We start from the raw sequence: 21,868 nt of genomic DNA, 5'->3' as shown, positions 1-21,868 counted from the left end.
GGGAATTAAAGCCTCTCAGGGAATGGCAGCACAAAGCTCCATTATGGTGGAAGTGAAGGAAGAATGGTGGCTCCCCATGGCATAATATGGAAAGTCCACCAAATCATGAGATGTCTTGGCTTTTGGCTATCCCCAAGGAAAGTGGCTTCCCAAAGAACCTTTGTTAAGCCTGGGGCTTTTAGTACCACTGCTGCTTAGGTGCTTCTCATGTCAGGCAAAATCAACCTGCCGAAAAGCCTGACTTGAAGCCTGAAGTGAGAACCAAATGGCCAAATCTTGCCCCTGGAGCTGGAGTCATATGAATTTTTATATACTTTTATATACTTTATATACTTTTATATCCTACCATTCTAAATAATCCCAAAAGACTGTCAAATAACAAAAATCAAGGGCTGCCATCCACTCACACCAAAATCCTGTCTCAGCAGAAGGCCTCTGTGCACAGCCCTGGGGACACCCCTGTGGGACAAAGCTCTCCCCCCAGCACAGCCATGAAAGGCTTTGAGTTCAGCCTCCAAAACTGCAAAGCACTTGTTTTGTTTTCCATGGATAATGCTTTAATCCGCCGGGTGAAAGCTGGACGTTGCTCTCTTTTATCCTGGCCGTACACAATTGCAATGCTGGAAAAGAAAAGCCCCCCCCGGCCCATCCGTGCCCGCTGCTCCCCCGAACTGCTGACGCCTGGACGGGCAGCTCCAAGGCGGGGCCATTGGGATTTATTTAGTTCACCACTGCAGACGATGCCTTTAGTGCCACAAACCACCCTGGAGACAAGCCCTAACCGTCTGGGGGGGTGATTATGTCCAGTTCTTCCTCCCCAAACCCCCCAGACACGATTCAGACCCAAACTGGAGAGACAGGCAGGCACGCAAGAGGGGACCCCGGCACTGCACAGCCCCTCTGAAGCCATGTACAGGAGCAGCTTCCTCCGCGAGGTGCGCAAGGAGAAGTACGAGCGCTCGGACGCCTACGATGAGCTGCGAGGCTCCCCGGAATTCGACAGCTTGGCCCAAGCCCGTGGCTTGGAGAACCTGCAGGAGCTCAACGAGCGCTTCGCCAGCTACATCAACCGGGCGCGGGTGCTGGAGCAGCGCAACGCCATCCTGCGCAAGCAGCTGGAGACCTTCCAGCGCATGGACGAGCTGGTGGGGCTGGACGAAGCCTTCGCCGGGCAGATCGAGTTCAACCGCCAGCGGATGAGGGAGCTGGCCTCCGACAGAGCCAAGCTGGAGCGCGAGGAGAAGGACGCCCAGCGCATGCTCGACGAGTACCGCAACAAGTAAGGGTTTCGTGGGAGAAGGAGGGTGTCATTTCCTTAAGGGTGGCTTCAGGGTCACCAGCTGCTTCTTTTTTGAGTGAGTGATGCCTCTCCATGTGTATCCTTGCATGGTGATGCTTCTCCATGTCTGTCTTTGCATGGCTAGTGCCTCTCAGTGTGTATCTTTGCAAGGATGTCTTTCCGTGTGTATCTTTGCATGAGTGATGCCTCCCCATGTGTATCTTCATATGGGTGATGATGCCTCTCCATGTGTCTCTTTGCATGGGTGATGCCTCTCCACGTGTCTCTTTGCATGGCTAGTGCCTCTACATGTATCTGTTTGCATAATGATGCCTCTCTTTGGGCTTGATATTTCTGGGTCTAAGAGATTTTTTAGCCTGCTAGCAGCTGCTAACTTTTTTCCCAAGGAAAAATTTCTCAAGAAAGTTTCTTTTCAAAACAATCTTTTCAAAACTTCTTTTCAAAGCTTTTTTTCAAAACAACTATCCTTTCTCAAAACAATCCTTCTCCGGGTGGTGTTTTGCTGTTTCTCTGGTTTAACCAGTGGGATTACAGAGGTGTCGTTCCTATTCACCAATCATGTTAAGTCTGTATGGGAACACCTTATAAGAGGTAGTAAGAATTAGACAATAAAGGCCTTTTTTCTATGCTCTTTGCCTTCTGAAATATTTGGAGTCCTTCCTCTTTCTTCCGTGTCCTACAGTGACACCACCCCATGTGTCTCTGCATGGGTGATCCTCTCTATGTGTATCAGGCTTGTCAAGAGGGATGCCAGGTAAGCCCGTGGTGAAAAGCAAGGTATCACGACTTAGGGAGCTGCAGCTCTTCCTTTTGTGGTCTCACTGCTCCTAGATGGGGAAATGTGGCTTCTTTATCTTCTTTTCTGTTAGAGCAAGGATTTTGTGTTTGGACTCAGATGTTTATTAATTCTTATCTATATTACAGTCTAACAAGCTGTGAGTTTTAGCTAAGAAAGTGAAAAATGGCACCGTCTCTATCTCTCTACAAGGTCTTTTAAGCACAAACTGCCCAATTATGAAATAATACCTAAATTATTTTTACTTTTAACCCAATGACCAACCCCCTGTGGCCTGCTGCGTAGATTTTTCTACTCAAATAAAAAATACCACCCAGACCCATGAAGAAAAAGATGAAAAAGAAGCTTACACCCTAAATCCTCCATCTTGCTTTATATATATTACTATATTCTAAACCCTTAAAGTCCAAGTTTTCTACCTTGTGATATCACACATTTCTATCCAAACTCCACACCCACAATCCCAGTGCTGTCATTCAATTTTGGAAGCCTTTTCCAGGCCTCAGGTGAAATGCAGTGTTTGCTTGGAGGTCAGTGCCTGTCAGCACAGAAAGTCTAAAATTCTCAGTGCCCAGGGCTCCAACAGGAAAATGCCCTCTCTGTCCCACAGCAGCAGCCCTGGCACACGTTGGCTGCTGTTGTTCATCAGCCTTAGCAGAACTGTGCTCTGAGCTGCTAAGAGGAAATAACTCATTTGACTACCAGGTGTCTCAAAGCAAGCGTTGTGTCTGAGCAGCCCAGAGTTGCATGATGCCAAACATCTCCTGAAATGTGCAGGATGTCTCTGAGAAACGCTTATTTAAAGCCACTATGAAGCACCTGGGCCAGCCTGTGCCAACCACACCTGGCACATGAAAAGAAAGGTGATAATATTTTCCTGGTGTGTGAAATTTGCCCCCCTCTTCTTCCTTGCATCTTGTATTTCCGCCTCTGTGGCACCATAAATCAAAGAGCAGGAGCCTCAGATGCTGATGGAGAGGAGTGCCTTCCCTCCAGCAACAGGCAGTTTTGGTCACATGGCTCAATTACACAAGAGTCAGTGAGCATTTGCTCATAAAAGGGCTGCTCACAGGACAAAAGAGTTTAATCCTCCTGTTACTTATTGCTCAGGGATTTTTTTTAGCCCTGAAATGTCTATCTGGCTGCTTCACCCATGAAAATTTGCACACTGCCAAATGAGCAGCCACGTGGGGGCTGTGAGCTGCAGCACACCTATGGACATGGCCAATCCCTGATCTCTCTCATCTGACAGGAGAGAAGAGCCCATCCAGGGGCACTGAGGCTTTTTGCTGCCAGTGCTCAGATGTCCACAATGTCCAGGCTCAGTGCCAGTGGGTAATAAGCACATGAATTTTATTCCAATATTTATGAGCAGGAAATTCAACTATGAGTCAATGCTGTGATTTAGCTCTTGACTCTGGTACTTGCTCTTCTGTTTCTATTAACAGTGTCCATGAGTATTTGACTAAACTCAGCATTTAATTTTCTAGCTGCATGTTAGTTAAAATTTTATTAGAGCTGCTTTATGAAAACTGTAAATAGGTGGGAAATAACACAGGACATTAAAAATCCAGAGGAGGAGGCAACACCCAGAAAATGGGCTGTGCTTTCAGAAAGTAAGATTTAGGACCTACTAAAGGGGTAGCTAGTGGCTTCCCAGAAAAAAAAGGGATGATACTTTGTTGTACAGTCCTGGGATGCTCACTCAGCAGCTGTAAACAAAGGTAAGAAGGAAATTTTACCTATATCCAAACGAAAAATTGCAATTTAAAAGTTAAAGATACTCAGAGCTGTGATAACAGAAGGGCAGTGGCTGCTTTTTAATCAAATTGCAACAATTGGTTTACAACAAGAAGTAAATTTTGTTGGGGTTTATTTTCTTGGGAGATGCTGAATTTGACTAGAAAACAGACATGAAAATTTCTTCAGTGTCTGAAAAGCTTGGTTGGTTTTGAGTTGCAGGTTTTAAAACAAAGCCAGTGCTCTGGTAACTTGTACCCTGCCATCCTGATGGCTCTGATTTCACCTCCTGAAATTATAAATAAAGCTCCCTAAACAAAATATGGGAGGAATAATCTTCTGTGCCCTATTAGGGGCTGCTGAAACCAGAAATATTCCTGTGCTGAAGACCTACTCTCTTCCCTGAGTCTGCATTCTGTTGGCAACAGGGGCTGTTGGGGGTTTCTTGCTTCATCTTGAACCATAAAGCTTTTGGTGCACTGGGGTTAGCAAGATCTCTTAGAGGGGAGCTTTGTGAATCAATTAATTGACAAATGTCTGTGTCCTTCACTAATGCAAAGAATTTTCACTCTTACAACCCATTCTTTCATTCAGCTTCACAGTTGGGGAAATAGATTCAGATCTAAGTAAACCTTTTAAGCTACATTTATGTAAGTAGGCCTTTTAAAGTTGGATTTAGACAGAGTAGGGCCTAAGACTACTGGGTCTGTACAATTGAATGTTCATGATCCATTAGAAAGTAGAACTTACGTTAAAATTTATTTTTAAATCCTCTATGGTCACATTCAAAGCTTTTCTCATTAACACGAACAGCTCAGAATTTTTACCAGGGGAAAATTCTTTCTCTTGAAGTTGCAAAAAAAAAAAAAAAAAAATCAATGCTGGGAATGGCTTGGATGCATCTCATAAAAAAATAAAATTATGCTAATTTTATTGACCACCCCTGTTATAGCAACATTGCATCTGGCTGTAGGAAGGGCTTGTATTTCTCTCTCTGTGATATTGGGAAAGATGCTGGAATCCAGATTCTAGTGGCCTTGACTGAACAGGATAAATTAACTTCAGAAATTAAAAGCCTTGCTAATCAATTGTTTCATTAAAATAATTGTGCACTGCTAATACAGTGGATTTTAAATGTGCAATATGATTCCCTTGGACACAGTAATTGGCAACGTTCTCCAAGATGTGCTGCCTGGTGATGCTCTGATGAGCTAACACCCTTTGTGGCCGCAGGGGAGACCCAACAGGTGTGAGAAAATAAAAAGAACTGGGAAAACATGATATCTAGGATGTGGGGACTCCATTGGCAAAGCTGCCTTCCAGCCCTGTCTGCAGGGATTGTCTTGGCACTGCTGCTGCTTCTCTGCTGATAGGAAGGAATTCATCCTGCTGCAGCTGAGGTGAGGAGCATTTTCCTGCCCTCCACACTCTCCATGAAGTGCCAAAACCTTGTCCCGTGACTGCCAGCTGCTCAGTAGTGACTTCTTGATGACACAGGTAGAATTTGTTCATCAATCAGCAGGGCACGGCCCTCCTGGGGTCATCTAAGCTAAACCTAAATTGGACAACCATGACTGGCCTGTCCATCATCCTTGGAGGACCTCTGATTCACAGTCTGTGCTGTCCTTGGCACCCAAATTGCTGCTGTCTGTTGAGAGAAGGTTTAGTGAAGTGCATCAGGGAAAGGGACAATGACAAAGGTAGTAGCCAAGAGGTGCAAGAGTTCAGCAGGATTCAACAGAGAGGCACCATTTTTCTTCAGGTAAAAGGCTCAGGTTTGAGGTCAGATTGAATAATCTGGCCATTGTGCATTGCTGGGATGGATTGTTGCTCTCTCCTCTTTGGAGGGGACCCAGCCCTTGCACTGCAGCAGAGGCAGGGTCCAAAAAAAAGAGGTGATGGAAATCTTTAATCCTCTACTCTGCTTTCTTTGAGCCTGGTGGCTCCCTCCCCTCTATTTCTTTCCCCCTATGCAAAAAAAAAATCCCAACAGTTAACGTCCCTTTTCTTTCAATACTCCAAAAATATTTGTAGCTGACTTAAAGCTACCTGATTAGGGGAGAAGGTTGGTGTTTTGTTGGTCTTTTTTAATGAAGCAAATTAACTTCATAGCTCTTAAGCTCCAGGAAAGTCTGATCATCAAACATCTCATAAAAAAACCCCCAATGATGGACCTGTCTAGCTAATTACTAAGCATCAAAATCAACTTTAAAGCATAACAGGGTTGCAACTTGTCAGACATTGCTCTTACAGACACATTTGAACAAGGCACAGAAGCATCCTGAGGTCTCTCAAGCATTTCAAAGAGGTCCATAGCACTTTTGCACTGATCTTCTGGAGAAGATTGAACATCACTTGAAAGAAATTCTCCTTCAAAGGATGATCATACAATACTAACTCTCTCAAGCTGCCAGGTGGATTTTGAACTGTGTGGCACAGCACATATTTGGGTTATTTGAGAGTGAAGGAAAATGTAGCTGAATATTTTAGTCACTGAAATGAGGGAGATCTGAATTACATTAGAGCTGAGGTATAGACACTGAATCCATCAGGTGGTTTTTTATTACTGTGAATGTAAAACCAGCCTTTTATTGTAACTGTATTTGATTTTTACAAGATGCTACAATTTGCTTCATTTGCTCAGCTGTCGGAAAGTATCTAAGTTAGGGAAGTGTTTACTGTCAACTGCACACACAAAAAAATTGAATAGCTAGAAAACTGGTTGGAGGTGAGCTGCTTGGTAAACAGCTGAAACAAAAGCAGTCTCACTTTTGAAGCTGAAAAATATTGCATCCTTGCAAGTGAAACTGGTGTTAATACTATTTGGCAAAAAGGACATTGTTTTAGCCTTGTCAGTAATTTGTTGGAGTGATAATGAAATAAAACCACATTATTTTCACTTGTTTCTTTGCTGTTCATATAAGAATTGAAAACAGACCATTTACCAATCCTGATAATGTTATGGGATTTCAGAAGAAGAGGTTGGCAGACCAGATGAGCAGGTTAAATCAATTTCCTTGTTCTGCCACATTCTTCCTTTGTGGTCCTACTCAGTTTGTGAGTGAAATCATCTACTCAGCTTTCCAGTGTGTGTTGAAAGAGATGAGAATAACATTGGTTGTCCTTCCTTCAGGAGATGGAAAGGAAGAACTGAGGTTGGCATGATCATTACACTTGATCCTTGATGTGTTCAGTCCAGGAACTGCCAAGTTCCCTGTTGACCAGAGCAAATCCCTTTGTTTTCACCAGCACATCTGGGCTGGATCAATGAGTTCAGAAGACAGACAGCGACATCTCTGTACCTCTATTATTTTAGGGAAAGTAAAGTGTTAAAGGGTTAAGACTGTATTTCTGCTGCTGTTGGGGTTTGATAAGCCATTTGTCCAGTACTGATGGCAAAGCCTCATTGCCTTGCATTGCTGGGTTGCTTCTGGCTGGTTGTTTCTCAGGGGCTTTTTTGTTTGTTTCTTTGCTTGTTTGTTTTTAATGGAGTCTCATTAAACCACATCTACTATTTCATATGAGATTTACCTAGGGAAGGGAATAAATTACAGTAATCAACAACTAAGTTTTGTACTCTGTGGCTAAAAGGATTTTCTAGAAGATATTTCCATTTACATATGAATGTGAAGCCCTAATTCTTAAAGAATAGGAGCTGTTTCCTCAAACCAAAGATAAACACATTATACATCCATCTCAGCAGGACAAAAATGTTCATTATGCACTTTTATAAAAGCATAAGGCTAGTAGGTTAAATGCAGTCCTTACTAAGGCTCACTTGTTGTTTTGACAAAGCTAAAATACAAATTAGCATTAAAGGCGACACAAAGCTTGTGCATCTCAATGCAACGTCATTCCTACACAGCCAATAAGTGAAATTGCAACCTCTGTGTTTAATGTGTCTGTCATTAAAGTGCTTATTGAACAACAGCAGGTATAATAGAAAACCAAGAACAATGTAATTAAATGTTCATGTGCCAATGTAGCAAATCCTTGCAGAGTAACCACTGCTGAACAGCTGTCACTGTAGTCCAACACCAGTGGAATTTTTTATTGTAGATAAACTTTTATTGTAGATAAACTGTTCTTGGGGATTCTGTGAAAAAGTGATAGCAAATGAAATAAGCCTTCCATTGTGTTCTGTTACATAAGTTGAAGACAAGAATTTAGGCAATTCTGAAATTACTCTCAGCATCCGGGACCAAAACATGATTAATGCTAATGATTTAATAAATCTTTTGGGCTTTTTCAAGATTCATATTCTGCTTTAGCATGAAACATATCTTGTGCATGACAGTGCAGATAAAAATGCAGTTTTCAGAGGGACAAACTGCTGAACTTTATCTCCTTTTCTCTCTCCTTGTAGGTATAGAAATGAACGTGAATATCAGCAGAGGCTAAAAGAAACCCTGGAGCGCCTTAATAAAGTAAGTCTGGGAAAATGCCAGCAGAAAGGTGCATAATTTCTTTTTTCCTTTAATTTCATTTACTACAGAGAGCTGCTTTGAGGAAGCAGTGGGAAGATAAAATGTCAGAGCAAGGCATTTCTTGTCACTGGGCTCTTCTGTGTCCTCCCCCTCCCCAAGCCTAGTGTAAGTGTCTGAGCCTCAACCTTTTCCCTACACATTTAAATACAGCTACTCTATTAAAATACATTCAGTAGTGAGAATCATCCCAGGAAAAATTACTGATTAAGTCTATGTTTTGAAGCCTGGCGTGCCTCAAAGCTCCTTAGTCCATTGCAGGATATGGTCTTTCTCAGGACAGACCTTCAGCTTCCCATTAGGTTTCTAAATAAAAGAGAAGCCACAACTCCCCCTGGTTTGTTCCTCTTATATCAAGCTACATTTTCTTCAACGAATACCATGGGAAAAGCAATAATAAAAATAACAACATTTAATATAATATAAAGCTCAGAGAAAGATAAAAGTTGGCTGAAGTATTTTGGAAGTTTCCAAACCAGGTCTGTGAAACTGAAAAAAATCCTGATTCATCCTCTCTTGCTGCTCATCTTGATTTGGGTGAAGAATGTAGCATTATATCATTCTACTTTGCACAGGCTATTGTTCATCTTCTCTACTGGGAAATAATTAAAGGTGAATTATATAGAGGGTTTTTTTTCATTTCCTTGCTACAAATGGCTAGACCTGCTTTGCTGGACCATTGTCATATCAATGACACACATGTTCTATATTAAGAAAAGACAGAAAGTGCATTTTAGCATTTCTATGTCCAGTGAGCTCTTGACATCCTGCATCAGTTCTATTCTCCAGAACACCTTGCTCTTTCTTGAACACCCTGCAAGCCCTAAAAAAAACCAGTTGTGATGGTAAATCTTTTGTAAGGGGTTGTTGTAGCTGTTAAGTCTGTCTTCACAATTCCTCTCAACCAATCTGTAGCTGAAGAGAAGTGAATTGATTCACCAACCATAGGCACAGCTCTCAAAATCTTGAGCCACAAGGATGTTTTTTATCCCAGGATGTCCCTGGCTACACCTGTTGCAGCAGCTCCTTGCACTGGAGCACCAAGTGCTGGAAGGAATTGAGCAGGTTTTCTGCTCAGGCTCCAAGATGTAGCCTGAAAACTGCATGTGTGCAGGGGCAAACTCATTCTTTATCTGACAGCTGGGAAAATACAGATTCTGGAGAGATCTAAGGAATTTCTCTTCCATGAAAATATTGAATATATAAATGAAACTATTGCTTCAGCACATGGATCAGTGTTCTGCAATCATCACATAAAGCAGAATGGCTTTTCAGAAGTTGAGTGATTAGCAGATACTGCAAAGTTAAGAAGAAAATGTGTACACAGTGCACCATCAAGGAAGCTGGTCTCTTTGAAAGCATGGAATAAACGCAGAATTAGTTTTCCCCTTTCAGGGAACATTTGGAAAGCCAAAACCTGCTTTTGTTTATCCCATGCAGAAATATTTGCTTATAGGTGTCATCTAAGGGCCTGGGGCCTTTTTCTGGCTCCCTCCCAAACCTCTCTGCATGGCCATTGTCCCGCTGATCTTCCTCTCAATAGGAAGGGAGAGGAGTGCAGAAAAGCAGTGGGCATTCCTGATGGCTGGCTCTGAATGTGCTGGGCTGGACGTGTCTGAATCAGCCCCTGGCTCACAAAGCAGAGCCTGCTGGAGAGTTCTCTGCCCGGGAGGCTTAGCAGCACAATGAGACAGCCAACATCTACACATTTTTTGGAGCAGCGCGTGCTGTAGGCATGCAAAAGGAAAAAAAATCCTCTTCTGCCAGTCACAGACTGCACTCACAGGCCTCACTGGTTTGTTTGCAACCCATGATCCACTCACAGAGGTGTTTTTACAGCTGATAATGGCACATGGGCAGTTTGAAAGATATACTTTTAAACACTTCTCTTTTTTATTCTTTGAGTTAAATGAAGAAAGTGAGATTTTTCTTGAGGAAAAATGCAAACTGGTGGAGGAACTGGTAAGTTTTGTAGAGTTACAAGGAAGATTCAGTTAAAATCTTTCAAGATGTTTTTCTCAAAAGTCATATTTTACAGTCTTGGTTAATGCCAAACCTAAAAAAGAAATAATGCATTAAATAGGAAAATAAAACTTATCACTACTCTTACATACTTGTAAAATACATTGCCAAGTTCCATGGAAATTATCCTAAATTCCAGGGTTTGTGTTAAATAGCATAACACAAGAAAAATCTAAATTAGGCCTTTGAACAGAAATTGAGATTTCACTAGATTTAAAGACCAATGCCACTCATACCTATGTACTCTAAGATCATGGTTTCTAGCCACACAGTTTGTTCTTTGAACAGATTTTCCTCCCAGTTCCCAAAGTATTATAAATTTCTGCAGCAAGGTAATTTTTTCTAAACTTGGTCAACTTTTTATAACATTTTATAAAAGTTTATAAAAGTTTTTTTCTAAACTTGGTCAACTTGGTAATTTTTAGTTCCAGAAATGGCTCCAAATTGTGGCATTTGAGAACATACCAAAGAGAGTGGAAATAGTCTGGGCCATCCTTTGGTTTTTAGAAGGACTTCTTTACTGGGGACCTTCAAAAGGCATGTGGATACCTCAGATTTTGTCATGACACTAGAGAAATCAATGCCTTAGTCTGCTGATATCATTTAGTTAAGACTCATCTACATTTTAACATCAAAATCTAGTATTTCAAACATCTACTACTTAGCTCCCAGGATTATTTTGTCAGTGCCAGTGCCAAACAGTATTATAAATTACATTTGTGCAGAACATGGTGAACAACATGTCTCCTGTTTGTTGGCTTCATGACACTTCTGTGTCTCCCAGTGGGTTTTAACACTCCAGGCAGGAGTGCACAGTGACTCAGGCAGTGCCTGTGGGGCTGCTGTGGGTTTGCCACTCCAGCCATATGTCTCTGCGTTGCAGGAAGCTGATGAAGCTTTGCTGTGCAACCTGGAGCTGCAGATCGAGTCCCAGTTCCTGCAGGATGACATTAATGCCACAAAGGACAGATACAAGAAGGTAACTGGCTGAATTTCCTTGTTGAGATTGGTGTGGATCTTTGCCCTTCTCCATGATCAAATCACATTTGTGTTTTGGTGGCTGCATAGAGAAGTATTATTTTCAGTGGGCACAGCAGCTGGATGGTTTCCAGCACCCAAACACACTTCTCCAGTATGTGTCCAGTCACTAGAGCTGTGGCAGAGTCTTGAGTTTGTCAACCTGGTATTGTGGTTGAACCCAAAGTGCTGATCAAGCTGTCTTATATTTCACACTAAGGAAGCTGTTGCTTTCATCACCCAATTTTTTGGGGACAGGGCACTCCAGTTAATCAGCAGACAAATGCCTGCGGATGTATGATTCCTCTGCAGCTGACTTTAATATATGTCATCTTCTTCCTGGGAGAACTATGAGTCTTGGGACCACTGCCCAATCTTGCTGCTTTTGAAAAAAGTGACTCTTTTTTCAGTCCACAGGCAAAGGTTATTTGTGATGCTTATTTTGAAAATCTCCTCTGAAATTGGAAATCATGGAATCTTTAATTAAGACAATGAGCTGTATAGTCCTTAGCCAAAACTCTGTGATATACAGACTCAGTATGATGCAACTGTTAGCACTCCTGCACTCAAAAGCAGGAGTATAAAATCACATTCCAAACCCAAGCCTGAACATGAATTGGACTTTTGCATGCTAAAAGCATTTCACCTCTAGAAACAAGCCCCAGGAGTACATGGAAATGTCTACCTTACTATGGCATTTTCTAATGAAGATGTTTTTACCTCATCCCAGAACCTCATGGAAATCCAGACCTATGTCAATGTCTTGCAGCAGATCATCCAGACAACTCCCCGTGTGTCCCCAATAACCACTGGCATATGTGAGGCAAGTATTGCTGTTGGGAAATGCAGCTCTAAGTAAGAAAGATAAAATGTTCACCCCTAAAGTGTCCCAGATACTTTAACTTCTGCTCCAAGGTTAGGTGAAAACTGTCAAAACAATGTGTAAATACTGAAGAGTGAATATGGGAGAAAAAAATTAACTGTAGCTTTGAAAAAACTGCATCAATGAGGAAAGAGAGATAAGCATTGTCAGGTGCACTCCAGCATATGTGCCCCAAAAACATGTGGTTCAAAGACAGTTGAAGTAGTTGTGCTTTTTCTCTGAGGAGGAGCTGGCAGGATATATAAATATTTGAAGAGAAAGGAGATCTTATCCTGAAGGGGTGAGATGTGGTGAAAATTTAAGTCAAATTAATTGACACGGACTAGAGGAAAACTTGGTGATTCCCACCAATATGAGTGGCTATGCCAGGAACATTCATTACTTGGAAGAAGATGTGAACAGGTGGATTTATAAGGTCTAAGCTCTACTGCTACAGCCCTGCCACCTGATATCTTTATTCTTTAAGCCATGCCACCATTGAACAGAATTTGACTCAAGGTTCAGTACCCACCTTTTTATCTGTCTTTTGCCCTTTTCTGTTTGTCTTTACCGTTTATTTCCAGTAGTGCAATTTCTTCTGGCTCTTTTTAGGAAGGAAACATACTTTGCTGTACACACATTGTTTTCTTCCAACCAGGAAAAAGTGATAGCGGAGAGGAGGATCCCTGTTCTGCAGAGCCAGCTGGAGGAATACAAGAGCATCCTCTGCCAGCTGCAGGCACAGAAATACAAGCTGCAGACAGAGGTATTGTAATCACTAGCCACTAACCGTGTTGCTTTTTTTTGTTTTTTTATGGTCATGTGGTAAAAGCTCTAACATGGCTTTAACATGGTTTTGTTATCTTGGTGGACTTGGAGGTGTGTTTTCCTTTAAGATTTCCATCTTTTCCTTCAGCTGTTTCTTTCCCATTCTCTCAGTGGAGTGAAATTGTCAGGTTTAGATGCCAGGGAGGGTATTGTAGGTGCAATGAAGCTGTCTTTGCTCATCAGAGTGGCTGATGAAGGAAGGTTTGCACAACTGGATTCCTGCAGGACAGAACCAGCAGGACATTGTGGATGGAAAAGTCCCACAGGGCTCCTGTGACTTTCTTACTTGCTGAGCTCTGGCTGGAAATTGGCTCCATGAAAAGTGATGGGGAACCCTCAGGGCTGTGCCCAATCCTTTCTATCACTGCCACATCCAGTGCTGAGCTTGCTGTGTGAAGGACAGGACAGGTTTTTGGTGAGCAAAACTGAGAGGGCTGTTGAGCTACATTTGGCTTTCTGCCTTCATCCATGTCACTCTTAAACATTAAACCAGCATCTCTCCTGTGCTTGGACACTACCAGCAGGAAAGATCCTATGCTTTTTGCCAAGCCCTGATTTGCAGGAAATGTCTGGCCAAGACTTTGACTAGCTGTTCTTGCCCATCTCGCAGCCAAACCTGCCCTAAATCAGCCTTCTGTCCCCAGCCAGTGCCAGCAAACATGAGTGCAGGGCAGGGCTGAGGGTGGCGGGAAGTGGAGGAGCAGAACCAGACCTGAATAGTCACCAATGGCATCTCTACCTCCACGTAGCTGAATATTTTCTAGCAGATGGGGTGGAGAATGACCCCAGATGTAGCTTCCTTTGTGCCACGAGTTGTCCATCCAGGTGAGAGGAATGAAATATTGACAAAACCATCTTTTGATGGGATTTTGGATTCCTTTGGACAGCCATAGCAGCAGTTCATAACTTCCTGAGCATAACTTCTTTCATTAGGGTCGGGACAGTGGATTTTCCTTGGTCTCTTTCTCACGTCTGATGCTCTGGTGGAAAGGACACAGGCACTCTGGGATGGACAAGAATCAATATGGGGTTGGGATAGTGAATCAATATAGAGAAAAAGGGGAGGAAATCAGCCTTCTGCTGGCAGATGGAGAGAGGTGCTCTTTGGGGAATTAATCATGCTGCTTTCAAAATCAAATCTTCCCATCCCAAAAATAATGTGATTATTCATTCATTCATTCTTGTGCCTTGAGATTAAAAGAGTGAAATAGCTTTATGAGTGGAGGTCAGTAACACAAGTGCTTGTGATGGTGAAGGCTGGATCTGATGATTGAGGTGTCATGGAATTTCTTTGCTTTCCTGTTTCTGGACCTGACAGCCATGTGTTTGAGAGGTCATGGACCCCACCTCATCAGCACTGAGGAGAAAAGAGTCTCAGTCCACTTGTGCACTACAACATAGCCAAATTAATGTCAAGGGACATCACTCCTATCTTTAGGCTCTTAAAAGTCTTTTTTTTTTTTTTTTAATCTTGCCTGAAACATATAGAAATAAATTGATTTTTAAAGAATTCATTCTTCACTTATTGCCCCATTAGCTTTTTGTGAGTTCATCTCTTTGAAATGTAGTTAAAAAAAACCAAAAAGTGATAAAATAACTATAGTAAATAGCTAAAAAATAGCAGAAGAAAGTGAGAGCAGAGTTACAGGGTGAAATATCCCACCTGAAACTCATCCCTTGTTTTTGGAAGGTGACTTTTGCCACCTCCTGGTTGATGTGCTCATTTTATCACTGAAGTAAAAAGTCTGAGGAATTGAATCCAAAGGAATGTTCTTTATTTAAAATGAGACCTTTGGTCTTATTTGCCCTGTCTGCAGATCACAGAGAAGGAGGAGTGAGTATTTCTTGAGCTCATCTTCCTACTTAGGAACTTTTACTGTTCTGATAAGGCCCTGCCCACTCTGATGAGTTACTGTTTTTTAAAAACCTGAACAGAGGTAGTGAAATTGCTCCTGTGTTTCAGCAGTGCAGCATCACATTGTAATAAAGCACTGACTTGCCTTTCTTTGTGCCTAAAATATGGGGACGGTGTATTTTTTAAAGCTGCTTCTTTCACCACCAATTTCATTTACCAGACAACCATGCTGGAGCAAGCAATTAAAAACACCCAGGAGAGTTATGACGATGAAATTCAGCTTTACAATGAGCAGATTGAAAACCTTAGGAAGGGGATAGAGGAGGCTGAGAGGATCCTGGAGAAGTACACCACTGACTGCCGCCAGCTGGTGATCTACCAGCAGTCCCTGGAGAACGAGCTGGAGCGGTACAAACGGATCATCGAGAATGAGGACAGCCGGTAAGGCTGGATTTCTGGGCACTCCCAAAGGGACCACTGATCTCTCTTATCTCCTTTGAAAAAAAGTTATGTTTTAAGGGCATTTGATTCACCCAAAGCTATAGCAATTTTTCACACCTTTCGCTGGTAGGTATCTAGGGATGAAAATCTAAAGAGATGAAAAATCTGGTTGAACTTCTGCCAGGGAAAGGGTCAGAGCCATTTTGGGCTTCCCCTGGCAATGCAGTCTCCTTTCCATATGCTGTCCTGGCATCAGGGTGCAGAGGTCAGGAGCACACAAAAGCAATCTGAACATCCTCTCCCCAGGCTGGGTGTTGGTGACACTTGCTCAACATTACCAGCAGGTTGGTTTTTGGAGGGTGTAGATAAAGCACATGTCCTGTAAAGCAAAGCATTCTTCACAGCAAAGCCATTCTTCAGGTATAGGGAAAAAGAGGAAAAATACAAGAAATTGGCAAGGATTTGAGTCGTGCTTAAACCTACAGAGGTGCACTGACTCCCTCTAATGTCAATTATCAGCCACAGTGGAGAAAAGGATCTTTCACAGCAGCAGAGCCAAACCCCTGAGCACCCAAACTACTGCTCCTGGCTGTGCAGAAGATGCAGGAGAAGAACACTCACTAAATACTCCATCCTATGTGTGAGGAATGGGAATTTAATTAATTTTCAGGGTCTTATTTTGGACACTGAGTTCTAGTTAGAAGTATCTCAAGAAGGTAATTCTCAATGCCGAAAATCGTATGGACACAGGGTCTCCCACAGGACAAAATATCTCAAATTCCAGCAGAGCAGCCTGGAGAGGCCAAAGATACAGTAACTGTTTTGCAATAGGCCTGCCTCTCAATTTTAATTTTTAACCCTTAATACTACTGACTCCTCAAATGTTTTCCAAGGAAGGCTGCTACAAATTTCCTATTCTACCAGCCAGCATGGTAAAAATGGATTTACAGTTCTTGCTGACCTCTGGTAGGCTTGGATTGACTGTTTGCCCATCTAAAACCTCCCCACCTTTTCAGAGTGCCATGCTAAATGCAAAGGTGTTGCTACATGTTGTAATTGTTGGTGTAGTTTACCTAAAGGAGTATCCCATGTCTCCTGCTGGCAGAAACCAGCCTCATTCCTGTGAAGGTGCTGTGGCTGTCTCGATTTTCCCTAGACAACAAACAGGTTCCCCTCATTCTTTTTGACTCCTCACCACAAAGAAGGCACATTTGTTTAACCTCTATGCTTCATTTTTGCCCAATTTCACTTGCTTTCACTGAAAAGGGTGGGGAGAGAGCTGATGGATGTGCATGTCCTCCACAGGTTAAACTCAGCTATAGCAGGAACCCCAGTCACACTCTTCACACAGATATACCGACCTGCCCAGCCTCAGGCTTCCAGGGGAAGAGGTAAACCTGTGATGTGTCCTCCTGTGTCTGTCAAGAGAAGCCGCATTGTATTTTAAGTTGCTTGTCCATTTGTCTTTAATATGCAGTGACAGGCTTGACTTACAGGCTTGTAAATGCAACCATTTCAGCTTGCCTCAGCTGGCCTTGAGGCAAGATGGCAAAGGCCAAAACCAGAAGCAAAAGGGTTTCTTTGCTAATTTCTGCAGTTTACTGCTTAGGCCAATCAAGAGTAAAATCAAAAGGCACCTGAAATGGTGGAAAGAGCTGCAGGTTTTGTGCTGACTTGTTCCAAGTTGTTTGTTTGCACTTTAGTGATGTGCAAACAGCACCAAGGTGTGTTGAGTGCCGCAGGCAGGCAGAGGGCCCTTTTCGAGGCCTGTTTTGTCCTATGGATGATGTTTCCTCTATGTTGTATGTTGGCTTGTTAGAATTAGGATGCTTGTAAACCTGACAACAAGGAAATAGCCAGGGATAAATGACCAAGACTGCTCTTAACTAAGGAGTTGATGTGATGGGTTCTGACATATGGGATGACTTAAATCCAAGGCTCAATGAGGTTTTAGTAATGACAAACTGCCTTGAGAATGGAGACAAACCATTGTATGAGAGACGTTTTTTGGAATGCAGCTGCAATTTTTCTAACTGCTGTGTGAACTGTAGCAGTTTTATATTAAATGGGTCCATAATGCCCGAGGCCAGCTCCCCAGCAGCTGTAAATAACTACTGTTGTGCAAAGAAAGTGGTGTTTTATACCTGCTGAGGATTTGGCCTGTCTCTAGCCACCACTGATTTCTCCTGCATGCTGAGCAGGGTATTTCATGTGTGATACTGTACTGTGGCAGGGGACAAAACAGCTGCCTTGAGGAAAGCATGTTAATATCTGTCTGTCCCTGTGTTCTTGTAATTACCAGTACCAACCCCTGCCTCCTCTGCTCTAGCTGCCCATGCCATGGAAATCAGTAGCCTGCCTGTGCTCCTGCTGCTGCTAAGCTGTCATGGGATCTGTGGCTACTGATTGCCCAGGAGATCAGAGTCAGCCTGTTCTGGGGGGGCAGAGGGGTTCTAAGAGCTCAGTGACAGTGTCTGAGTGAGGCCATTGTGGGTGGGTGGCTTCTCAGCTCTGTGACCACCAGAGTCACTGCTGCTCCCTCCTGACATGACTCTCAGCATCTGTTCATACTCCAAATTGTCAGGAGTGGAGGTGCCTGGCTCTCTTTTAGCCCCCCTGGGGATACAAAGGCTCTCCACCTGCAGTAGTGAGGGCAAGAGGCAGCTCTAGCATCTGTAGTGACTGCATTCAAGCACTGTTCTTTGTTTCCTCTGCTTTGATTTTTCTTTAGATATCACCCAGGCCATGCAAGACATTGCCAGCATAAAGCCCAGACAAAAAGCCCTGACAAAGAAAATTTCCAGGAAAAAGGAGCTGATGTCAAAAGACATAACCGACAGTCACTCTCCTGAAAGAATGTACGAGAGAACTCTGGAAGGTTTTGACCAAGACCAGATGGAGTTTAGGCATGAAGGCTCAGTCAGGTGTGAACCTGAGCAGGAAGGGTCAGAATTTGATGAAAAAGAAATGGGCCCAGAGGACGTACCCGACGGAGCCCAGATAAGCAAAGCCTTTGACAAATTGTGCAACATTGTGAGGGAGAAAATACGAGTCTGCAAGAGACCAGAGGCTAAGCCTGATGCCCACCCCAAAGGGCGTTACGTGCTGGTGACTGGGGAGGAAGGCTATGAAGAACCCTGCATCTTGGCCCCCTCTATCCCTGCTGCAGGAGGGATCACAGTTTCCACTGGCAATGGGAAGGTGATGAACGGTGGGGAGGTGGAGCCCATACCAGAGCTGCCAGAACCCGCAGAACCGTCAGAAAAAGAGAAAGGGGAAATCTGCCAGAGGAGAGAAGAGTTTGAAGTCCCAGATAAACAGAGAGAGGAGGGGAAAGAAGATGTGCTCGAATGGGGGAAAAAAGCAAGAGGAAAAATTGAGCAAATCACAAAGTACCCGGAGATCTCTGAGCCTGAGACAGTTCCTTCCCCTGGTCTGATCAGCCCAACTGAGCCAGGACTCCTTCAAGAGAGAGAATATGAGCGAGAAGATAAGCAGGGCCTTTTGTTCAGGGAAGCAGCCTTACCTGGCTCTATGAGCTATGAGAAGGTGGAGGTGGTGGAGTCCATTGAGAAGTTTTCAGATGACAGAATTCAGACATATGAAGAGACAGCAATGATTGTTGAGACAATGATAGAGAAGACAAGCAAGAAGAAACCAGGTGACAAAGGCTCTTAAGTGACACATACCCCCTGATAGTCGACTTGTCTGGCCTAGTTATTAAATGACTGTGTTTTTTTCCTGACTGAATGATGACAGTAGTGAGATTTTTTTGCTGTTTGGTATGGAACAGATTGAATTCTTGACGGCAATTCTGTCTGATGTAGGCTCACCTTTGGTGCAACAACCATTAGTGCTCTCCAGGGCACATCCTATGCAACTGATTTTCATGGTTAAGACACAGGGAAAATAATTATCATGACAGAGCTGCCTGGCTTTCCACAGTATCCGGGACAAATTCGCATATTCCTCTACTGCTCCTATAACTGCCATACGACCCCCCCCAATCTCTAAGACAGCTGCAAATGTTAACTTGTGACATCTGGTTCATTAAATAAAAGTTTTGCCTTCTACCGAAGATACCCACTGTGGGTTTATTTTGTGTGTACCATTGACTCACAGTCCCTACTCGTAAACATCACCTGAATGGTGTGCAGGAGTTTTTCCAGGGGAAGGGCTGGATACCTCTGAAATAACCTGTTCCAAATCTCTCCTTTTCAGAGTCTTTAAATAGCAATGAGCTTGGCAGACCCCTCTTTTTGGAAATAAAGACAAACACTACTGTACTTGAAATAAGCTCTTACTGCAGGTCTTCTCAGAATAAAATTTCCTTTATAAGGGAGATTTCCCTTATAAAAGCTACTATTTGTCCTTCACCAACACAACTGATGTACTTATGAATGCCAATGAGCTTTTGAGCAGACTCCAGCCAAAGACTGTGTGTTTAGGTATTTTCTTTTAAGTATTTCCTTGGACCGTAGAGTTTAATACTGCCACAGGACCCCGTTTCACTCCTTGTTACATGGAGCTCCACAGGATTGTTGGAATAAGCAGTATTCCTTTCCACCTCCCCATGCCTGGGGAAGCAAAAAGCAACATTTCCAGCAGCAACAGATTCTTGCAGCTCCCAGAAAGCTTCGACTTAAGAAAACAAACCAAAAAAACACAAAGAAAAAAAAAATCAGGGAAAGGAAATCTTTTGCTTGTGTGTAAATACTGAGCTCTACTTAAAGTGCTCATACACCATTTAGGCCTCAGCTTGACTCCAGGAACACAATTGATCCCACTAAAGCCCAAGGCTTACTGAAGGGCTCATACTTACTGAAGTACTAATTAGTCTCTACACATTTCTTGTCCAATCCAATCCCAATTCTCTAAGTTTTCATTTCAACTTCCAGCATTGTTGTGCCTTTTCTTTCTGCCTGTTAACTCCTGTCAGCTGCAGCACATCAGGGCTAAAAGCCATTTGAGCTGACAAGCCTGAGCTTCAGGAACTCCTCACAGCACCCAAGTCTTTCCTTCAATAATATGTTTGTTTTGATTATTTCAATTCATGAGGTCCAGCACAAGTGTAACATCTGATCTACTGTGATTGCTATGCCTGGTAAAGTGGCACCTTATTCTTTGAAACAGGGACAGGTGACTCTCACAGTCACAGCTTTAGTCAGGACTTTTTCTCGATGCTGTTTTATTGGAATGCTGTGGGAGTTTAATCCAGACACAGCTCACTAGAGCGTGTTGCTTTTCAGTTTAATATATTAACAGTGTAAATAACTGCAGAGAAGGAATTTATCAATGCCTGTGTAGGCTGGGAGCAACTGCTCAGAATAACTGCTGCTGAAAGAATTTGACTGTTGCAAGGTAAACAAAACAAAACAAAACAAAAAACCGAAACCAAAAAACCTACCCTCACTGCAGCAATAGGCAGGCTGTTTAATAATTCTGTCACACAGCAGGGTGTAAACAGGTTCAGGTAGTACCTAGATGGAAATGAGTATTCTTCTCCCTCTCCCAGCCCACCTGATTTCAAAGCAATACAGTGGACCCAGTGTCCAGTATACAAAAGGTCTTATTCAGTGGCAAGGAGGCAACGTCAGGACAGCCTGGGCGAGGTGTCCACTGTGTGAGCACCTCCACCACCTTCATCCTCTTTTGTTTTATGGTGTCACCACTGGCTACTAACCCAGATTTGGTTTATGATGCCTGTAACCCTGACTCAGCAGGTCAGTGTGATGTAAGAACTGCTCCTAAAGCTGGTCTGATGGCACTTACTGCTGAAGGAAGTCACATACTGCATTGCCTGGGCAGCAAGCAGCAGAATTCAAGGACTAAGAAGAATGAGGGCTAAATTCTGCTACAATCTCTGACCTGCCTTCCACAGACACCGCAGTTGCCCAGTAAGGCAGCAGATCACAGGCATCTTTCTGTAAATTTGCATGAAATTTATATAGAAAACCACTAGTAGTATCTGGTTAATAGTGATCATACTGAAGTGTATAGTATATCTCATAATTTAGGGACCAGGCTCTTAATTAAATGCAGATTCTCAATGAAGTGTTTAAATGATAAAGTTTAATGGTGAAATAGTTGCAAGCACCAATTCAACAAGAGACTGGAATGAGATTCAGGTTATTACAGGCACATTCTCACTTCTGAGGCAACAAGAACTAGATGAGGAGGTTCCCTACCAGACTGTACTGCTGTGGATGTGATAAGATATTATAAAATCAAATGTACTTTCTGCCATGAGAACACAAAAGCTAAAAAGTACCCAAAAGGCATGGGTGGGAAGAAGAGATGAAAAGGGAAACAAGGACTTTAATGTGAATCAAAGTGCTCCATACAGCAGAGGAAAATACAATCTGCTGTGGCATTTTCTTGGGAGCAGAGCTGCAGTGCAAAACTCACAGTCTCTATTCCTGATCATCCTCTTCCCAGTGCAGCTCAGCACCTGCACTGCTGCTGCTTTTGCAGAGCTGACCTTGGAGCCAATGAGTTTGAAACATGTAAATAGTACCAAATA

General features: G+C 43.0%; 1 protein-coding gene across 1 annotated transcript; it reads left to right on the top strand.

Moving 5' to 3' along the window:
• Positions 1–908: 908 nt before the first annotated feature.
• BFSP1 (beaded filament structural protein 1) lies at positions 909–19,023 on the top strand (the record flags this gene model as incomplete). The annotated part of the gene is made up of 8 exons (XM_083857773.1): positions 909–1,279; positions 8,203–8,263; positions 11,226–11,321; positions 12,090–12,182; positions 12,880–12,987; positions 15,125–15,345; positions 16,651–16,736; positions 18,077–19,023. 8 exons carry the CDS (start codon positions 909–911, stop codon positions 19,021–19,023), a joined length of 1,983 nt encoding a protein of 660 aa, XP_083713899.1.
• Positions 19,024–21,868: the final 2,845 nt, after the last annotated feature.

This window comes from Zosterops lateralis (genome assembly GCF_965231275.1).
Source record: "Zosterops lateralis genome assembly, chromosome: 3".
Classification (NCBI taxonomy): Eukaryota; Metazoa; Chordata; class Aves; order Passeriformes; family Zosteropidae; genus Zosterops; species Zosterops lateralis.
Note: the sequence above shows the minus strand (reverse complement) of the source record. Positions and strands in the feature narration are given on the sequence as shown.